This window comes from Lutjanus erythropterus, chromosome 24, assembly GCF_056507025.1.
Source record: "Lutjanus erythropterus isolate fLutEry1 chromosome 24, fLutEry1.hap2, whole genome shotgun sequence".
Classification (NCBI taxonomy): domain Eukaryota; kingdom Metazoa; phylum Chordata; class Actinopteri; order Lutjaniformes; family Lutjanidae; genus Lutjanus; species Lutjanus erythropterus.
Genome location: NC_139340.1, coordinates 17,202,575 through 17,224,380, shown reverse-complemented (window position 1 = coordinate 17,224,380; position 21,806 = coordinate 17,202,575). Strand labels below are relative to the sequence as shown.

Genomic DNA, 21,806 nt, shown 5'->3' with positions numbered 1-21,806 from the left:
TCTTGCCTCACAGAACAAAGAGGCTGCTGGTCTGTCGCTGCCTTGATCGGTTTGTTTATGTTTCTCTGTGACTTTGGTGTGTTTTAAAGGAGCAACACGTAGAAACTGCATGTGCAAAAGAAAGTACAGCAGTCCGTAGAACCGTAGATGGTGTATTAACTCTTACCCCTTCACTGCCTGCCAAACTCCATTAACATTTTGCACAATTTAATGGTTGTAAAAATCTTCTCCTTTTGGAAAGATAATTTATGATTTCTTACAATTCATAAACAGGCGCAGAACAAATAAGGTGAAATGGGCAAAATAAAACCGTTATTCCTGCCTGCAAACAAACTAACCAATCAGCTTAGCATAGACCAGCAAGGTAAAATTACTGTTTTTGCTAAAGGAGTGTGGATGCTTTGGAGAGAGCGATATTTGCCGCTGCTTCTCCAAACCGAGGGCGTTTCGACCGCCACCTACTGACTATGGCTAAGCACCTCACACAACCACACTTGAAAAACTCTGTACTATCCCTTTAAAGGACACAGGGGACTGCCGTTCAATCTCATCAACAACACTCTCTGTTTAAAGCAGCCTGTGGCCTTTTTGGTGTCGACTGAAAAGCGCCAGATTTGGCCGCCGTCAGTCACACAGCGTGGTAGAAAACATGGACATGCAGCAGCAGATTTAACCGTCTACAGAGGGACACGGGGACAATGTCTAGGTCTATGTCCAGAGTCCGTCACACGCAGACTGACCAGTGATCAGTCTCCCAGAAGAACAGTAACAGTCCTGTGTGAAACAGCAAATAAATAATGTAAAATGATGCTGCGACACAGATTTGATCTTCAGATTCTGCAGTGATGCAGCAATAAAGTATCAAATCTGCGGCACAAGAGCTAAAAACAGGATTTTTTTGGTTTGTTTGTTTGTCTGTCCGTCTGTGGCTGGTGTTCAGCTGACAGCAGCTGAGTCATGGGGTCTGTTGGTGCACAGCTTCTTGCTGCTGTGGCTCTCCTGGTCGGCCTGCCTGCTGTGCTTCCCGATGCAGCCATCTGCAACAAAACACGCTGACGTTACAACAAAGCAAGATGACATCTGAAGACGTGAAGAGAACGAAATGGAACTCACTGGCTTGGGGAGGAGAGGACGGCGAACCAGCTGAGGGACTCCTCTGCCACTGTGAAGACAGAAAAGTGTCAGACTCTCTTCAAGGTGGAGAAATCTTTATCGACTTTCCTCAAACTGCGCCAACATCAAAAAGCTGCTGAGTCAGAGATCATTTCGTTACGTAACTGAATAAATTAACATACATTTTCCTTCTCAACACGATCTCATGTTCCTGCATTGAAAGATCGAGCGTAGAAAAATCACCACAGAGAAGTTCTGATGGATTAAAACTCGATTGTATCTGCAGAAGTCAATGCAGCGATGGTGGCTAAAAAGAAAAGATGAATGATTTTTCCTCCCTCCGTCCCTGCAGTTACTCACTATGAACTTGCTGATGTTCTTCAGGCTGCTGAACCTCAGGTACGAGATGTCCACCTTGTTCTTGTCCCTGTCCTGGTCGGAGGTGTAGATGTGCGTGATGCCAGCTCCTCGGATCAGAGGGACGCACTCGTCGCACGGACATTTAGTCACAAACAGCATGGTGGGCTCGTCCGGTTTGATGGCTCGAGTCCTGAAAAGCATCAGGAGGAAAAATCCTATCAGACGCCGTTTAGAATTAAAGGAGACGTCTGTTGTTTTTGTTGTTTGTTTTTTGTTCTGACCTGAAGGTGAGGGCGTTCTGCTCCGCGTGGACGATGTATCTGTATTTGCGTCTCTGTCGGTCCTCCTGTTTGTTGTCCATCTGGGGGTACTCGGCGTGCTGCGAGCCTGCGGGGTAGGCGTTGTACCCGCAACCCACCAGGTACAGACTCCCCGTTCCATCACTGACCGCCTTGGACAAGAGGACACGTCAACAAACTCAATCAACACCGTCAGTGAGAAAGAGAATGCAAAATGGAAAAAGCTGCTCTAGCTTGTCTTTTGGACAGAACCAGGCTAGACGTTTCCCCCTGCTTCCAGTGTCGATGCTAAGCTAAGCTAAGGCTGGAGATGTGCTTCCTTTTCAGTCATGCATTTACGTGCATGTCATGTTAGTTTCTGAGGAGATGCACAAACTGATGCAGGACACACGAGGCAGCCGTGGTGCGTTTGCACAGCGAACCCAGCTGCAGCTTTATATTTAGTGCACAGATATGAGAGCGGTGCAGATTTTCACATCTCATTCTCAGCAAAACAATCAATATTCTCAAAATGCTGAACTCCAGAAAATGTCACTTTGTAGTCTGTCTCCTAAAGAAAACAAAGGACAGAAATATGAAAAGAACAGAAAGGTGAGCTCACCGACTGTCCTTTGGCCCAGATAACAGCGCCCACACCCACTTTGGGGTCCTCTGGAATGAAAAAGACAGTTCTGAATGTAAGAAGCTGCTGAAAATGTCGTTTAAAATGACAGCGACCTTTAAAACGTGTCACTCGGGAACACCTCCTGCAGGGTCAGACCTGAGGCCTCGCCACACAGTTAACTGCCGAGAAAAGACGCTCACACAGAGAAATGCCTGCTGTAGTTTTCTGTTAGAGCAGTTTGAGTCTAAAAATGTGACAGAGTTACACAATCTACACTAAACACTGACAAACTTGAACGGTCAGACAGCTTCTCTCCAGTTTGACAAACACTTTATAACACATCACTTATTCCATCGGATTGATAGTTTACAAGATTCTCATTCTTTAGCCAAACGGCTGCAGCTTTTAGGCTCAGTTGCACCAAGAAGAAATGTTTTTTTTTTTTGACTTTTTGACAAACTGTGTAACATTTTATTGACTTTTTATGTAGCTCGCAAGCGATGAAAAATTTTGTTATTTTTTTTGACTACCTAAGAAACAGTGTAACATTTTGTTAAAGAATACAGAGCAGTCCAAAGTTTATGGTTGTTGTTTAATTTTGGTTGACATAAATAATCCTGGACTTACTAAAGAGAGATTAGTTTTTAATTGTGCAGCTGAGCTCGTTTTGCTAAATTCTGATTAGAAATAATCTTAGATCAATTAAATTTTTTCTAATGCAAAGTCTTAGTCTCTGCTTGTTAAGTCTGACCTGAGACATGAACTGCTGAACCCCCCCTCAGGTACCGTGAAGCATTCAATGACAGTCAGACCTGTTCTATAAGCCAGCAGCCTGGCTTGGATGATGCAATGGCGAGCCTCTTCTTGGGACAGTCCTTCGTGACGAGAACACAGCGAGGACTTTGCTAGTGATGTCTCAGGGGTCGTGTGCTGCTCCCTGGATCACAAGAACAAAACAATCAACAACAGAGAACATCAAGCGCACGAAAAAAAGAAGATGTGAGTGTTTGTCACCTGTAGAAGCCGTAGTGTTGCTGTGGTACTCCGGCGGCCACAGCGGCGAGAACCTCCACCAGCTCCCTCATGTTGTTCCTCAGGTTGGAGAAGTTCGGCTCCACGCAGAAGTTCTCCAGACCCATCTGGGTCAAAATGTCCCGGTGCTGCTGAGACGTCTCGACCAGGAACTGTCTGGAGAAATCCTTCAGGTGTCTCATCCGCTCTCTGGAAAGCAGGAAGAGTTTCTTTCACTCATATTCAACACAGCTGCTTGAACTGAAACACAGACTTTGATTCTGATGAACTGAAAAAGGAAAACGCGACTAATTAAGCCATGTAGTTAATTTCAGTCTCACTTCTCACAGATTTCAGTCCACGTGCATATTTCATCAATTCTCAATTATTTGAGATCAATTTGGTTTGTGGAATAAAAAGATTTATGGGTCGCAGAGGAAACATTTAGTTTGCTTCACTTATTAAATCAAAGTTGTAAAAAATGATGCAGACTTGTCTCAGTCTTCACAGGCTCAGACGGGATCCCCAGCTTTTTGCTCATTCATCCTTCCTCTCATTCCTCTTTCATGTGGTGGAGCCTCATGTTGTTTTGTTGATTTATTCTGCAGATAATCCAATTTATCCCTCATTGTCTTCACACAACAGGTGCTCTGCTGCCTTGTTTGTTGTTATTTCTTTCATAGTTTTTTTTCCTATTCTGATCTTAATTCCCGTATTTGCTTTGAAATGTCATGTTTCATTTGCCTCAGCAACTGCTTTTATCAGCTGTCATCACCTCTTATTTCTGTTTGGTTCTTATGATATAGCTGACCTTTTTTATGCCTGATTAAGAATTGACAGACATTTTTACACCTCTATTATCAGCAGGTATTGTTAGTTTAAGATTCTGAAGGTTTTTAAGACATTTTAAAATTGTCTGAAGTTGTGACTTCTTGTCTGGGACAGTGGTCTTTTCACACAGTTTGGAAATGCTCACTAAATTATTACAGGACCCAGAGAGTGCACGGGTTAATGTCCATTGCTGTATGTTTCTGTGTCATGTTGTTTGTGTTTCTGTATGTTTTCCTGTGTTTTTATGGTTGCTGCAACACAGACTGCCCTCTGGGACAAATAATAATAATAACAGTCAACCTAAAGTCAAATTCTCCACACCCGGCCAAGTAATCCCCAGGTTATGATTATTCTTGTTGCAGAAACACAGGTAGGTACCTGTTGAAGAGTTCGTGTGTGTTGAGCCCTGGTTCATCATCACTCAGTCTCTCCATGAAGTCACACTCCCTGGACGTCTCATTAACGAACTGAGCCAGGCCCGGAGCCAGAGGCTGCAGCAGCACGCAGATGTGAGGACGGCTGTTGGACTTGAGCTTCTCTGTTGCCACGGCGTCCAGCGCGGCCTCCTCCGTGATGCAGTCGGGCGAACTGTGGGAGTGGGAGTTTGAGTGGTTTGTGGAGCTGGACCTCAGCATGCTGACCTCGGGGTCTCCGGGCCAGAAGGAGATCTGGCTGACTCCAGCTGGAGGGGAGCAAAACGGCATCATCATCGTTTGTTTCGACTTACTGTTAACAGGGGAGCCAAGAATGAGGTCAGACAGACTGATCCAAAGTTCAGCTGTATTAATATTTAATTTAATTTACAACTGTGTGACAGCACCTGGACAGCAGCCTTTTCACATCCACTATAACAGATAACATGTTGGTCCTAAGTTGAGAAAGGAAGCAAAACGCGGTTAACATTTGCACAAAATAATAAGAATGATTTGCATCACCCTGCCTGCATCAACATTCAGGTTTTAGTGAGGTGATATGGAGGAGATACTGTGGTTTTACTGACATGCCCTGACACTTCCTGAGTTATCAGAGCAGCTGCATTTATTCTGTTCACAGTTTCATGATGAAGCTGCTGTGGGGGCAACAAAAGCCTGGAGGCTGGGGTGAAGGAACGTGTTGTGAAGAAGGTAATTCGCCTCTAAAAATTCATGTAAAACATCATATTTATGCCTCTTGACTGCTCAGAATTACTGTATAACTACTACTAACACATTTCCAAAATTACCTCAGTACATAATATCCACTTTACTGATGGATTAGTTGTGCTCAAAATTAAGGACGGCCTGTTGTCCCAGGAACAATAAATATCATGGTGAGATTTTTTTCCTATTATACACCTGAATATTCATACTGTCCCATGTATAAACATTTCTCTGCACGTTGATGACTTGTCTGTGACCTCACGTCCTGTTAGTGGAAAATATTGGGAAGACAAGACTTTATGGCTCGAACTGAATAAATCTGCCTTTTTCTTTTCAAATTACGCCGACTTGGAACGAGCTACACAGCAAGCTTACCATGAAATCTTTACCCTCTTCTATCATGTTCAAAAATACTTTAAAATGAAATTTTATCTTATTTCCTGCTGTCATTTAGCTCTACAGTTGTTATTACTGAAAGTTAGGTGTCTGTGTGACTTCTTGCTCACACTGTTAAATGTTTTTGATTGGACGGATGCTGATGAACATGCTGAAGTGGCAGAAATTTGACCTTTGGACAAACAATTTTCCCTGTTCTGGGATCAGTATGTGGAAGCGCTTAAATGCAGAACTCAAAATGAATCTTGAACTGAAACTAATATAGCTTTTAAAACGGGGATCGGTGGTGAAGTCAGAGGTTATCAAATGCTCGTCATAGAGGATTATTTTATTTACAGTATTTTATTGTAACACTGGTTGTGCTCTGTGATGTTTTCTTGTTGAAATGTGTGTATTTACATAAAATCATGAATCAGACTGAGCTGCAGTTTATTTCATTTCATCAGCTTCTTCTTCTATTTAAATAACAGTCGCTCTATTATCGAATTTATGGTGTTTTAACTGACATTAGTTTCCTTCATCTTTATTTATATTTTTATTATTATGTTTGTTGTTTTTGCACCAACGTGCCACAGCAAACCTACTTGGCAATAAATCCATTTCTGAATCTGATTTCATTCATTCGGTATAAATCATGCCTCTGCTTTTAGCCGCTAAACAAACTGGAAATGTGAGCAGGAATTCAGATGTCAGGAATCAGTCAAGGCCTCCAGGCAAGACAGCGACAAAACCGGGCTGGGCTATAAATACTGTGTGGCTTTGGTCCAAGCTGTGTGTTTAGACCCACAAAAATAAACACTGATTATTAAACTATACTGATATGCGGAGCATTTTGTCATTTAATTAGAACGTTACAAGCAACCAGGTGCCTTTACAACAACAAAACAGCCATAGAAATCTATATTTGTGAAGAGACTGAAAAAAGTGGAAACAAGTAACCTCTATCCCTCCGTCTCACCGTTGATGATCATCTTGAGGCAGGTGGCGCAGGGTCTCCTGGAGAAGTACAGCTGACAGTCGGTCAGGTTGGCGCCGTGCTGGATGATGGCCGCCTGTCCGGCGTGGAGCTCGGGTCCTGAGCAGTGGAGTCCCAGCACCTTACTGTCCCGCACCACCACCAGACCCAGCCCGCGGATCTGGAAGACAGCAGATTAAAAAAAAAACCTCTTAAATTCACAGAGTAAATGTTTGATCACATTATAACTCAGGGTCAGGACTCCTACATCTTTTGCAAACTCAGTATCAAGCACTTTGAAGATATTTTAAAGGTGCGTCTTCAAGCTTTTACAGCACCTTACAGCTGTGGTGAAATGAATGCAGAAGAACAACTAAATCTTTTGTGACTGAATTCTGCAGAACAGTGACAAATTAAAGGAAAACACAACAAAGTTTCATGTTTCAAAATGTCTCATCTGTCTGTTAGTACACTTGGCCAGATTCAAACACTTGGTGCATTTTGTTCTCCGTGCGTTTGTACGCCTACCTGGCCGTGGTGGTCATCCTCTTCAGGCTGCTCCTGTGGGAACAGCTCCATCCACAGACTCAACAAGGTGAACAGGTTTACCTTTGATAACCTGGGGCCATGACCTGCAGGAGGATGAGGTGAAGATTTTATTCAAGTTTGTCACCAAAGTGCTTTTGTGCAAAGGTGCAATTAAACTAGCTTGTGTGTCAATGTGGAATGTCGTGTGTGTGGAGGAGAGCAAATGTCTCAGTCTTCATAATTTAGACTCATCTAACTTTGAAAGTCTTGTTCTGTGACCAAGGAATAACACAAAGTTAAGAATATTCTATTTTTAAAGTCTCATTTTTGTTTTGTTTTTAGATTAGATTTTACTTCAAACGCGATGAAAGAAAATACAATAGAATACCCAAGGAGGAAACAAGCAAGTAAACAAACAAAGCAAACACTCAGCAGGAATAAATAATTCATGTCCTTTTTTTTTCCTACACCTAACTTAATGAGATGTAAACATTAATAACACAGCCTGAGCAAATAAGCAGAATAAAATAACACAAATAAAAATCAACTATTCTGTTTTTAATTTGCTAGTTCCCCTCTCTGATCATCCATCTCATATGCACTCAGTACATTATTTTTCAGTGGACATGTTTTCATTTAGTCATTAAAGTTATTCCACAGAGTAACTGCTTGTAATGCAGAGGCTTTTAGTGTTGTTCTCACTGGTTCCTTCCTGAGCATAAAAATTCCTCTCAGATGATGTCGACTTTCTCTCCTTTGAAACAGCCTCTGGATTCTGCTGCCTGATCACAACTTTTTTTTTTTTTGACTCTTTAAACTGTAATGATTTTAGTTTGACAAGGAGCTGGTTGGTGCTTTAACACCTCAGTCACAAAGATGGATACTTTCTGTAGAGACAGACTTAAAAATAAATGATCATGTTATTGATTCCTCTGAGTTACTGATCATGATTATTAGAGGAGTGCTGCTGCCGTAAACACTGTTAGAAAGGACGTAGCTACTGAACTGGGTTGTTTTGGAAATCAAAACCTATCTGTTTTATGGCAGGGCAGAATAGAAACCTATGCAGCAAACCCATGACAGCATGAACTCTCTTGTGAATTTGGCTCACCTTGTAGTCTGCAGTCACTCTGGGTGCTGCTGTCTCTCGTGTCTCGCCCCGGTCTCAGCTGACCCGGGTCGGCTCGGTTCCGTATGTCGCTTCCTTCCATTCAAACCGTCAAACTAAGATAGGGAGATAATGGATCTTAAGTGTCAAGATGTTAAGAGTTCAACCAGAAATAGTATTAACCTGGAATACTAAGTAAAACTAGACAAATAAAACACTATTTCCGACCACGCATTTCAAAATAAAAGCACGACAGCCGAAATATAAATTATTTGCATAAAAAATTACATGGAAGTTGCAATTAGAGCAGAAACTGTAACGTTAATAAAAGCAAAAACACCCGTGTTGACTTCCTAAATGTCTCTTCCGCGGTACTTTTCTATGGCAAGTTAGAAACATCAAGCTAAGTGCCGCTAACCACTAGCTAAAGTTAAGCGATAGCATCCAACGTCATAACTACTCGTGGCTAGATGGTAACCTTAAATTTGAGAAATTCTCGCGAGATTTTTAATCCCTTACTTTTTTATTGATCTCTTTGTACATACTAATCATGGTTTATATATGTAACCGTGCAGAGATTACGAGCTACTTTGCTCTAGAGACAAGAAGACTTAATTAGGGTTAAACCGAGACCGTGACTTGGGTTAAAGTTATCACTCTCGCGAGACCTTTTCGCAAGTCTTGGGTTACCACCTTGACACGACTTCAAAACTCACGGACTTCTATACAAATCCCACAACAAAACAGAAGTCAGTCATATTTACACCTACCCAAAGTTAAAATTGAAAAGGCTAGGTCATTATGTGCAGTATGATATTTTTTTTACCCGCTCCATGCAGCGTTAACATCTTATTTCAAAGGAGAGCTTTCGTTACCGCTGTTCCCGCAGCTAAATAACTGTAGCTTCACCAAGTTCCGGGTTACTTCCGCTATAGCGTCTGACGTACGAGCAGGCGGAGCAACGAGCATGCGTACATTTGTTTCAGTAGGTGACATCACACCGTTATTATATATCCTCACGTAACTCCTGCTTGCATTTGATATGAAACAGTAGTGTAAACAGATACTGAATTAAGGCCCTGTTCTATTTAGTGTAACAGAGCCTTTCCAGTGAGCCAACATGCACAAGAGCAGCATCCCCACTCTGTTCGAGCTGAATGGAACAGTTTATTTAGTGTCACTGGTAACACCTATGTTTACCCTACCATTTCCTGTCAAATGGTTGCTGCGAAGAAAGTTTATTAACTACTTTATTATGAAACTTCAAATTAAATGCAGAAAAGAAAATTTAAGCTTGTCTCAAACTTGAAACAATATCTGATGTCTAATGCAAAAAAGTTATATCAAACAAAGCAGAATTCCAATATTTGTTTATTTGCAGAAACATTTCATCCCATAGCTAAATATAAAAAATAAAGTAAAATAACATGTCATAGTTATGTAACAGCAAAAAAAAGTCATACAAATGCTCATCACCTCAAAGTAAACCATTATGCTGCAAGTTGAATTTAAACCGAATAACCAGCAGTTTCATAAACCTGTCCTATGTAAATAGAAGCTTAACAAAGCACAATAAAAATATATATTCTTATCTTAATATAGTAAGCAAAACAATCTAATTTTTTCCAGTTTGCTTTTCATATAAAACGAGGAAAACTGTAAACCTGCTCGTCATTCCACTAAATCATTAACTGCCACAGAAACCTAAACTCAATGCACATGTAACGGTTTTCTAACCTGATTACAACTGTTTTAACTTTTTAGAATAAACAGAGATCAAGTTAAAGTTTAAATGGTTCTTTTGAGCATATGAGTGCATCAGGAAATAAAAACCTAACAGACGAAACAAACTGATCTCACCGGTCTCGCTGCCAGCTGACCTGGTCAATAACACTCTTCCTGTCTCCTATCGACTCTACAACCACTGGTGATGCAGCAGGACGTCAAAACTAGGACCTGCAGGTAGTTTTTGGTCACTATAACAGCATATAAACAAAACACCACGTGTTACTACAGAGCATTTCAAAGTGTTCATATTGCTTTAGCTTGCAGTGCATACTCACCATCTCTGCAGACAAAACCTGCAGAAAATGTTAAATTGCCATGGAATTACTTTTTTCTTTGCATTTGCACATCAGCATACACACACTGATGGAATCAGTCACCTTGGATGAGCTGTTAAAGGTCCCAGTGTTGTAAGGAAAACAAGGTCATTCAGTCAACAAGGCTGCCAGTAACGTAACAGCGCTTTAAATGTTTGCTGTTGCTTTTGTAACTCCGTTTTCAGTCTTCCCCTCTGCAGCGTTTTCAGTAATTTGAACTGCTTTACTGAATATAAAGGAGAAGCAGATGTAGTTTCTTAAAGTGCCTTAGAGCAAAAAAAAAAATTTGAATCAGGCAGAATAAACATACTAAAAGAAAACAGACTTGAGTAGAAAAAGTAAACTATTATACATCCCACAATGGTATTGAACCTCCAAAATGTACAGAATACCAGATAAGTGAACAATTAAAATAACCAACCGTGAATGTCTGAATGGGATTCAGGCCATTCTTTCTTACAGTTACACTATCTTTGAAGGATCAACACATCCAAGAGCTACTTTCGCCTGAACACAAAGACTGTGAATTGAAAATGGTTGAAATGAAAAGCAGCTAAAAAGCCGTGTGTCAGTACAGTGGTACTAGTGTCCTGGCCAGTGTTAAGTCAGTTATCTAACCCTTTCTTCAACAGAAAATCTCTTTCAGCTCCCTAACAAAGACACAGACTGTTCTTTGAACTAGTAGTCTCGTATTCCTTTCAGGCTTTGGCTCCCATATTAAAGGGATAGTTCAGATTATGTGGCTGTGTGAGGTACTTATCCATAGTCAGTGTATTAGCTACAGTAGGTGCCAGCTGACCTGCCCCTAGTTTGTAGAAGCAGAGAGGAGTACCATCATGGAAGCTAAGCAATGTTGTTCTTGGGATTTTCACTGCTTTACTTTGCTGTCAGACTGCCTTTGAAGACCAGAAACTGCTGCTATACGAGCCAAATATCCCTCTCGCCAAAGCAACCAAACTCCATAGGTGAAATCAGTCATTTTATCTTGCAGAAAAACGTGAGTTGCTGCTCTACTGCTGTGGTGATCTGCTAGTTTTTTGTGTCATTGTTCTTTTAACAGGAATTGGAATCACCAATGTCGCACAATAACACAAACAAACTAACAGATTAAGTCAGCGGTTGATTGGCAACATCTGTGTTCTGTGAGGTAAAATGACAGATTTTTGCCTGTGGAGTTTGGTTAGTTTGGAGAGAATGATATTTGGCTTATATGACAGAGCTTTCTGGTTGTTAAAGGCAGTCTGACAGAAAAGTAAAGCAGTGAAAATATTCTAAATAAAGTGCAAACTAGTACTGACTTGTTGTTGTTTTTTTTTAGGTGAATCTTTTTTTAAGTGGCTAAAACATGTTTTGTAGCTGACCCAGTCAACAGGAGTTCATTGTTTTGCTTTTATGCTGACACTCCTCTCTGCTTACTGTAATTGAGGGTGTGTCAACTGGCATCTGCTGTGGGTAATACACTGACTCTGGCTAAGAACCTCATGCAACCCCACATCAAATAATCCGAACTGTCCCTTTAACTTTTCCGGAGGTAAAGGGCAGAGAAAACAGACAAAATTTCAAGTATACATACAGCATGTAGAGAATACAATGCAGTGTGAGAGGAAAAGGCGCCATGATTCTGTTGAGCGACTCCACAGGAATCGTCCAAAGTGCTGACTTCTGATCCATAAACGCAGCTTCAGTTCCAGTCCAACATCTGGCGAATGATGCTGCTTATGTGCCGACATGAGCCTCAGTTAATATGTAAATCAACACTTCAAATAAGAGCCTTCGCGTTCTCTTAGGAATGTGATCAGAGCTGATAACTTCTGGAGCAGCGACACTCAGAGCGCAGAAACACATCCACTTGGTCTCAAGTTCTAAATAGTAAAAACACAAGAGTACCACTCAGTTCTTGAAGGCTCCGCAGCGGCTCGCTTTGCTGATAAACTCCTTGAGCATCACTCCGTCCACCTGCCAGAAGGCGCTGGTCTGAGTCACCTGAGTCAGATGGTTCACACAAAACCTGAAACAAAACACTTCCAGGTCCTGGAAAAATACATAGACAGGATTAGAATAAACACAACATACTGTAATGCGTGGTAATATAAAAACAACAGATCAGAACAGAATGGAACAGAAAAGATCAAATTGACATGATCTCTCTGGAGAATTCAGTGCTGCAGCAGCAATACACATTAACACAGTTCACTGTGGGACCTGTTTCTAGAACAGAGCTGCTTGTTCGTGTAGTTCCTCGTGTGAACACTGGGTGTCACCTGACTCTGAGTCAACAGACTAAACTTTAGTCAGGTCTGTTTTGGTTCCACTTCACAGTAACACTATCCTTATAAATGGTTTATAATTATGCATAAATGAGGTTGTAAAGACTCCTCCATCAGCAGAATTTATACAATAAGGCTCCCTCTGCTAATTATAAATGTTAGTAACTCATTTATAAATGGTATTTTATGGCTTATTTAATAATTATCAGTCAATTATTTTTTTGATTAATGGATTAATAGTTGTTTGGTCAATAAAATGTAAGAAAACTGTGAAAAATGTGTGTCTTTTCTTAAAGTGCAGGATGACGTCCTCAAATGTCTTGTTCTGTCCACAACAGATACTCAGTTTACCAAGAAAAAAAAAAAAAACTCAAACCAATCAAAATAGTTGGTGATTAATTTAATAAGTGATTAATTGTTCTAGCTCTAGTGTATTTCAGAATTTACAATAAGGCTCTTTTTACAGTTATAAATGTTAATGTAACTTGTTAGTAAGATTAATGATCAGTAAACATTGAGTCTTGCCAAATAGTGTGCCCACATCAATGTATGAAAACTAATATAACTTGTTTAGACTTGTTTATTAATGATTTAAAATGTTTGCAACCTCATTATAAATTTTTTATACAGGTAGTCTTATAGTAAAGTGATTTGGCTATTTTTTCTTTTAGTTTTATTCCATTTCCCCCCAAGTTTTAGTTGACAAAAAGTTTTCTTAGTCAAAGAAAGTGTACCTCTGCGTCGTATCGTATGGCAGCAGACAGCAGGGTGAAGGCGTTTTCCACAGTGATTCCTCTCTTGATGATCTGCTGACACAGACGTTTCAGGCGGTTTTCACAGTAAGAGGTGGCCAAGTCCAGCAGGCCTGCAGCCCACACACACACAAGACGCGGTTTAAACAAGGTACAAAGAAGACAGAAAACCTCAAAAATGAGACAACACAGTATTTGACAGCTGTGTGTGTGCGTATGCCAACCGATGGCGTCCTCAGGTGGAAGATCGACGGTGTCCGTGTAGAGGAATTGCAGGAAGGATCTGTAGACGGGGTAAGAGAACTGGCCGATCTCGATCACGTCTTGGTGATCCTCCGTCCACTGGGAGCGGAACATGGAGCGGAAATGCTCACACCTGCCCCAAACAAAACACCATTATCTGTACTGTATAATTACCACTGAGTGTCAAATATCAAAAGCTGGTATCAAATGTCTGGTCATAATCAGTCGGTATGGGTGCTGTTCTGATCATAGATTATGGAGGACTTAGCGGAAGCAATAAAATAATTTTTAAAGCAATATTTGTGTGAAATTATTGTTTTTTTAATAAGTAGCCGTATAGAAAGTGGGATCATGTGCAGTGAACAAGTCATTATGTCAAAATAAACCCCGCCAAGTTGATGCAGCAGTGTCAGGGTTAATTTAATTTTTAACACGCACCTGATCTTCAGCACAGCTTTGTGAACATGAATGCATTTCCCCTCGACGCTGAACTTCAGGTCAGACGTTTCTGGGCTGTCAAACTCTTTCTTCAGAGCCTCGGCAACAGTCAGGAAGTCATCGTGCTCTGGAACGAAGCGGAATCACCCTTCATCCCCCATCACAGTTATGCATTAAGAATACATTTAATGCAGAATTTGCAACAACGTTAAATAAAGTGTTAAAGACACATGCTGCTGTCTCTCTGACTCTTACCCATAGACACGAGCCTCCACATGACGGAGGGCGTGGCGAAGCAGGCGAAGACGTCGTCGGTGGTGATGAAGTGCGTGAGGTGTGGTATGACGATGGACTGACCCCGACACTGACCCCACATGTACACCTGCAGGATAAACGGGTCAGGATCAGCCCGACTCTTACAAAAACTCTTAAAGGACAGATGCGGTCTGTTCAAATTTCTATTCCCGCCTGGAATAGCTGGTTTAGTTCGCATGTTTCACGTTAATTAGAGTTCAAATTAATGCTGAATGTTTGCCAAATGAGTCGGTGTCTGTTTATGAGTTGTAAAGAAATCATCAGTAATATTTTAGAAGGAGTAAATGTTTGTAACGGTTAAATTAAGCTTATCAACTTACAGTAGAGGACTCATCCTCTCTTGTTTAATATAACATAACATCTGTGACTCCATCTGACTCCATCTATTATAAAACCACTCATATATACAGAAAACACACATGGAGCCAATGAATCTGTATATATACCTGCCCACTTTGAGTCTTGGCTGCTGAAGTGTGTGTTGAATGGCAGGCTGCGACCTCTACAATCCTGTTAAATGAGAGAAGCGTTAATAAACGGACAGGCTTTCATTTTCAGCTACGTCTAGAATCACATATTCTGTTATAGCCACAAAACAAACAATGCTGAACAGCGTTTCTGCTGTCACAGGACTCGGTCTACAGTCACTGTTTATGAAGAGGAAAAACTCCATGATGAGTTCTTTTTGCTCACTGACATCTACTTGAGCGGAAACTGAGGTACAGAGGGAGGAAATAAGAACAGGAAACGGGAAGCTGAAGTCTTAACAGGATGGGAGAGAACCAAGCCTGTCTGTTCTCCAAAGACAAATAAATATGTGCTCTGAAAATCCCCCCCCCCCGCCGACTCCACCTCTCTTTGTCAGCCATGATCTGCACAGGACTGAGGTGGTTGCTCTTGTTGCCAGTTCCCAGCTGACCGTAGGTGTTTGCTCCCCAGGCGTACAGCAGCCCCTCGTCTGTCAGTGCCAGGCAGTGTCCGTAGCCTGACACAATCTGGAGCGCAGGGAACACTTGAGTCACGAGTGAGTCATGCATGAAGACAGTAATGTGATGGCCGTCATTTTCATCAAGCTTGGCAGAAGAAATATCACCAGTCTCACCTGCTGAATGCAGAGCCCCTGGAGTGCAGCGAGGCGGCAAGGCGTCAGCTGGTTTCCATTGTTCCCAATCCCGAGCTGTCCGTTCCCATTATAGCCCCAGCCATAAACCTACATGAACACACAATGATTCTCTTTACTATTAACCTTCAGATTTCTCACCGGGTTAGTCAAGATTTCATGTAAGGTCATGTTCACCTCTCCGTTGTCCATCACAGCCATGGAGGAGGTCTGTCCACAAGTGATGCCGACGGCGTTCTTTCCCTGCAGGCAGCCGGTCACTTTCCTGGGGTAAGGCTGGTTGGCTGTAGAGCCTGAGCCGATCTGACCACAGTTATTATAACCCCACGCAAAGACCTGGAGGGGCAGATGCAACAAATGGAATTGCATTTGGTGAGGAGTCCATTATGACTTGTTTAGGACTTGGGACTTATCAGTCTTGGCTTCCTTGACTTGGGACTTGAGTGCAGAGACTGCACAGTGACTTGGTCCCACCTCTGACAGATTTAACTTTAACCTGCCAACAAACATCAACTAAAAATACACACACTGAAAGCGACAGATGTGTGGACGAAGCTGAATCCAAATCATCTGACAGGTTTCTTCTAACTGTGCAGTTAGTAACATTTAACATGGTAACAGCTTTACTTACCTTAGCTTTCCTGCTTGCCAAACACACAGCCTAATTAGCTTTCATGCCCTGGGGGTTAAAAATAAGCTGCTTAGTCTGACACTGGTGAAGCAGGAGGTGGCTATGTCAAGGTGAGCCAAGTGACCCGCTGGAAGGTAAACATTAAATACAAACTAACTAGTGCTAGATGTAAATATGCTTCATGATAAAAACTTTTCTGAAGTTTGCTGCAGGCATCAAATTCAGAATGAGTGTATATTTACAAAAAAGTTAATCAGTTTAACCATAAAATACCTTGTCTTTGTACAGCATTCAACTGAATACAAGTCAGAAATTATCTGCAAATTTTGCACTTTGCAATTTTGAAATCTGTTTTTATTTATATTTTAGACAAAGTCCTAACTTTTTGGGAATCACGGCTGTAAATGAATGACTCATCATCTATGCTACACCTCTCAAAATGTCAGCTTCAGAGCTGTAAAACAATTAGTATGAAGATGCTTTGATCAAATAACAGCTGAAGTATGACACACACATTTATCTCAACCCCTAAGGGTATTTAAGTCTCTACAGTGAAAACACCATTTAACTATTTAATATTTCATCTAATCAAATATGTATTTTAAAAAAGTTAGAAAATGATGATGAAACCGCAGAGTTATGAAAATAAGAGCTACCTCTCCGTCATGGGTGAGGGCCATGGAGTGATGCGAGCCACACGCCACTTCTCTCACTTTCTTGTTCTGCAGGTTAGCGGTGACCAGCACCGGGGACAGCCCCTGGTTAGTCGTCCCATTTCCCATCTGACTGTAGCCGTTGTGACCCCAAGCAAACAGCTGCCCATCTGAAACGAATCAACACAAAGGTTTCACAAGACTGGGTCAAGATCAGAAGATCGGGTGAAGTATTTCTTTAACCCAGATGATGCAAACTCTTGTAATTCATGTCTATTTACAGACCCAGCTACAGGCCACATTACAGAACCTCTTACTCAAGAGCCTTCATATCATAACATGACTTTATTATTTAAGAGACAGGAGCGTTTCTACTTGACAGGGTTGAACATGAGGAGCAGCCACATGGTGTGCACATGAGAAGTTGATGATTTATAGACTGATTTATATAGTTAGTGCAAGTAATAATAACCCACCATCAGTAGCCAACAGGATGTGGGGGCCGCTGCCGTAGCTCAAGCTGATGACCTTCTTCCCCCGCAGGAAGTCCAGTTTCTTTGGCACAATGGTGCTCAGACTGTCTCCTGTGCCGAGGCAGCTGCTGCTGTTCAACCCAAACACAAAGACCTGGGAAACAACACACACACAGACATTTCAAGCACTTTCAAGGTGCCTAAACCAAAGATTTCCTTCATAAACCTTTAGAACTTTGAAAAGTTCATACGTTAATCTATTTACTGTTTTCTGTGGTATAAAAACATGAATAATGTGTCCCTGTGGAGTACTGTATGTTGCTAAACCAGCTGGCAATAATCTAAGCATGCTATGTGCTGCTTGTGCTTTGTTTAGCAAAGGTATAAACCTCCTGGATCCTGATGCATCTTGTCTTATGATTAGGCCTGTCACAGTTAGCACATAATTGCCTGAATTTATTTGAGCTGACTGCGATCATTTTACATAATTTATTCATCTGTATAAAAACAGCTGGATGAAACTAAAAATGTCATATTTCCATCACTAATTCCTTCACTGTTTGAGGTTTGGCTGGTGCTCTTCTAATCCTCTCGCTGTGGCCCCTTCTTGTGGAAAATGTGGAGAATTTGTTCCACAAACTATTTATCTTGAAACACTTAGTTTCTAATATTTGCACAGAAGAGGGCAGAGGAAGGAAACTGACTTCACACTGCATTTTCTTTTGCAGAATTTCAGTAAATTTGTTTAAAATTTGGGCTACATGGGTGTGGATGACAAGGATACAGCCATAATACTTATATTTAAGTTGTTGTTTATGTCAAATCCCCCCTGTGAAATTTTAGTGAGTGTAATTTTTTTTATAACGGTAGCAGAGGTAAGGTAGTCCAGCATCGCTACAAAACGCTGCAGGAAACACAGTTTTCATTCTACTAACAGCTGGAATGTGAACATACCACTACGACACCATGTAATCTTGCACAAGTCCATTGTTCTCCTCCACTGTTGTACCTGCATGTTTGTATTTAGTGTGCCTCACATTACAATATCAGATTTCTTTGCACCTTTACTGCACTGTGTTCTTGACAGGTCTTAGTGGTTTAATTTCTTGTACATTACTGGTAACACACAAAAAAGCCATTGAAGATCAAAAAATGTAAACTCATTCAAAGGAAAGACTTTGAAAAGAGGCAGGTTATACAGGTGTCTCACACACACACTCCTCACCTCGTTGCCATGTGTGATGTAGATGGCTTCGTTTGCAGAAGTTCCAAACACGCAGGCCTGACGGATCGTGGCCAGCTCCTCTGCGTTCAGCAGAGAGAACATAGGCCACTTGCTGACGTCCACCATGGCTCCTACAAAACTCAGCCCTCCCTGTCGGGGAGGGGAAGTCAGGGCTGGCGGAGGAGTGGAGGGAGGAATGGGAGGGGGGTGACGAGGAGAAGGGACGGGAGGAGGCGGAGGTGATGCTGGAGGAGGTGGGGAGGAGCAAGGAGCAGAATCATCCCTGCTGACACTGACAAAAAGAACAAGAGGAGAGTTAGTTGTGAATACATGAAATGAGGAGACTGGGTTTCCCAAACCAGCAGCTGGTGGACTAAAAAAATAGACAGATACACTCAGAATTACATGCAAAAAAAATCCAGAACGACATGCAAAAAATAATTCAGTGGTTCCTTGGTTTAAATCATAATTAGCCCATGGAAATGAGGCATGGCATGCAGTCAAAGCAGTACAAGTAATCAGTTATAACAAGCTTCATACACCCTCATATTTCATACATTCGATTGCCTTGAAATGGGCCAAAATCTAGATAAAAATAGGTCAATTCAATTAATTCTCCCTGATAGGCAAGTGTTATATATTTCACTGAGCATCTATGACTCATTATTTTGCTTAAAAAACCCTACCGTTTAATCCAGTATACAAGTCAACTTTATTTAACACTTCAAGCACAGCAATATAGGGTAATATAACTCCTTAGACAGACAGATGCTCTCCGAATAACATGCAAAAAAAAATCCCAAAATTAAGTAGTTACCTGTTTTAAGTCACAACTAGCTCATGAAAATTAGGCAAAGCAGCAGCTATCTCTTAGAACAAGGCTTTATGCTTGATATATTTGACTGCTCTTGAAAATAACCAAATGCTGTACAAAAAACTGGTAATTCAATATAATCTTGCCCATAGGCAAATGTTTAATAGTTCACTCTGCATCTATGACTCATTACTTTGCTTAACCAAACCCACCCTTCAATTCGGCATGCAAGACAATTTCACTTAACAATTCAAGTACAGTCATGATAGGGTAATATAACTGGCAGAGTACTGTACATTCTCAAAGAGAGAGATTGACACTACTAGTTGTCTTTCAAAGCTAACCAAACTCTAGACTCACTAATGTGGCTCCCACCGATTAATAAAAGCCACTGAGTCATCCATGATTAGAAATGTCCTGTAGCTGACAAAGCAGGGAACTTTAAAATCGCTCAGTTATTGAGTGGAGTTCGGCGAAGCGTCCTCTCCATCAGAGCTAGCTTAAACACACCATAGAACATTGTCAGTGAGCTAAAACTGCGGCTGCCGTTCAGGCCAGGTGTAAAACACCTTTTCACTGTAACCATTTAGTAACGTTACGGCAACACAGCAAGCTAACTGACACTGAAGCAGCATTATGGTAAACGGGAGAGGCTAGTAGCTTATGTGAAGTTAAGCGCTTTCCTGTGCTCTTCCTACCTAAAGCATCGCTCCATGACAACGAGTCAACTGAGAAAAGACAGACAGACAGACAAACAGACAGACATACAGCGACATTTAATCATAATATCACTATCAGTAAAACACCCACGTATACAATATATCTACACCAATGGAAGAAAGTTACCCGAGTGAAATCGTTTGCCCGGTGTTGTCAACAGTAGCCCGATAAACTGCGTCGAATTCTTCTTCTTCGTCTCCTTTATTACAGGCAGAGTGGATGAGCACGGGATTGTTGTTGCCCCCTGCCGGCCATTACATAAACAACCGCTCTAAAGTTTTAAACTGTAAAAAAAAGTAAGAACTTGCTTTTAATTTCAAGAAACTAAATATATAAATACATAAATAATTATACATGCATAATTAAATGCTTAATTAAATACATAACAGTGTAATTTAATTACTATCACCACAAATTAATAAATTACAAATTATAATATGCATAATAGATAAAGTTTTTCCGCTAGGGTTCTTTCGAATATTAAAAACTTAAAAATTTATTCATCTATGTATTAATTAATTGCTGTCTGTGTTTTACATTTATTAAAAAAATACAATAAACAAAAATTATATATAAAATACGTAGAAATAAAAATATATCACAGATTTCTTGAATTGGACTGTTACTTCTTTTTTTTTCTTTTCTTTTTTTTCAGTTTTTGCATTGCATTGAACATTACTAATCACACAAAATAACCTCACCTGACATATTTTAAATAGTATTTTACTCTATAAAATAACATATTGTGACACTCAACATACCTGCAATCATATCACAGGATAATATAGCCGTTATCATCTCGTGTGGACAAACTGCGCATGCTCAGTCCGGAAATACGGCAAACGTTACTTTTAGCTAGCGGAATATTTTATACTGACGATAAAATGCATAAAACGGACAGTTGAATCAATAAAAACGTGGCAAAATGAACTTTAGACAACTAATATCCAACCAAATGCAGTCCGCTTAAGTTTAAAGAGCTTTAGAAGTTAGCTAACATTGTTTTGTCCGCAGACATTCATAGATACGTTACCTCGATTTAAATCCTCCATTGCTTTGAGGATTACCCATAATCCTTTGATACTACCACTGAATGCAGGTACCAATCAAAAAACAGCAGGTGGCGCTGGTGCCCCATTTAACGGGATTTAACCATTAATTTAACATGAACCTTTTTAACTATGTTGTTGTGCTCGGGACGTTTTTTATGGTGCGTTTACAGACACCAACAAATCTTACTTATTCTACCTGTGAGCATTTAATTACCTGATTTGTTACAGGTTTAGCTAATATGTAAGACAGTTACCACTTTAAGTCACAAGGTGGTGCTGTCGTACTGTTATTCCACAGCAAATATGGCAATGCTGTCTGCTTGTCCTTTGCGGAACACCGTAGTTTTGAGATTCGCTATACATTTTTAATTTTGAATTAATTTTATTTTCATTTATTCTTGTTTTAATTAGCATCTGTATTTGTATTGTAGGATTTATATACGCAATTCTATTTTTTTCATAAAGTTTTTTTAATCCAAGAAAAAAGTTTACGTTCACTTGCCCCGCAATGTAAGCAGGGTAATGGAGTTCTGTATAATATTTAAATATCATTCGCTTTTCTTTTTACTTAGTGCTTTATTTGAGAATGTAATGTTATTCCTTTAATTTAATTAGACAGTAATATTTATTTTCATGTGATATATATGTATATATATA

General features: G+C 40.6%; 2 protein-coding genes across 3 annotated transcripts; both read right to left on the bottom strand.

Annotated features, from left to right (window-relative positions):
• Positions 1–288: 288 nt before the first annotated feature.
• On the bottom strand, positions 289–8,606 carry cdadc1 (cytidine and dCMP deaminase domain containing 1). Its single transcript, XM_084713996.1, has 11 exons — positions 8,348–8,606; positions 7,237–7,340; positions 6,712–6,889; positions 4,597–4,900; positions 3,391–3,597; positions 3,189–3,313; positions 2,374–2,423; positions 1,755–1,924; positions 1,474–1,663; positions 1,114–1,162; positions 289–1,037 (listed from the first exon to the last, which is right to left on the bottom strand). Exons 1-11 carry the CDS (start codon positions 8,445–8,447, stop codon positions 937–939), a joined length of 1,578 nt encoding a protein of 525 aa, XP_084570122.1. The 5' UTR covers positions 8,448–8,606; the 3' UTR covers positions 289–936.
• Positions 8,607–12,267: 3,661 nt separating this feature from the next.
• On the bottom strand, positions 12,268–20,381 carry rcbtb1 (regulator of chromosome condensation (RCC1) and BTB (POZ) domain containing protein 1). 2 transcript variants are annotated; one of them, XM_084713743.1, is made up of 14 exons: positions 20,224–20,381; positions 20,076–20,105; positions 18,564–18,855; positions 17,342–17,492; positions 16,869–17,035; positions 15,759–15,917; positions 15,564–15,671; positions 15,314–15,456; positions 14,908–14,971; positions 14,402–14,528; positions 14,147–14,273; positions 13,690–13,841; positions 13,448–13,578; positions 12,268–12,477 (listed from the first exon to the last, which is right to left on the bottom strand). In XM_084713743.1, the coding sequence occupies exons 2-14, from the start codon at positions 20,090–20,092 to the stop codon at positions 12,337–12,339; spliced, it is 1,779 nt and encodes a 592-aa protein (XP_084569869.1). In that variant the 5' UTR covers positions 20,093–20,105; positions 20,224–20,381; the 3' UTR covers positions 12,268–12,336. The 2 variants fall into 2 exon arrangements, with proteins under 2 accessions (XP_084569869.1, XP_084569870.1); XM_084713744.1 differs by lacking the exon at positions 20,076–20,105.
• Between the last annotated feature and the right edge of the window lie 1,425 nt (positions 20,382–21,806).

Coding starts and splice junctions, on each gene's coding strand:
- cdadc1 (XM_084713996.1), bottom strand. CDS start 8,447: ATGGAAGGAAGCGACATACGGAACCGAGCCGACCCGGGTCAGCTGAGA. Junction 7,341..8,347: donor GAGTGACTGCAGACTACAAG/GTGAGCCAAATT, acceptor ATCCTCCTGCAG/GTCATGGCCCCAGGTTATCA. Junction 4,901..6,711: donor CCTCAAGATGATCATCAACG/GTGAGACGGAGG, acceptor GCTCCCCTCCAG/CTGGAGTCAGCCAGATCTCC.
- rcbtb1 (XM_084713743.1), bottom strand. Junction 15,457..15,563: donor AGGGGCTCTGCATTCAGCAG/GTGAGACTGGTG, acceptor CCTGCGCTCCAG/ATTGTGTCAGGCTACGGACA. Junction 13,842..14,146: donor AAAGCTGTGCTGAAGATCAG/GTGCGTGTTAAA, acceptor TGTTTGGGGCAG/GTGTGAGCATTTCCGCTCCA.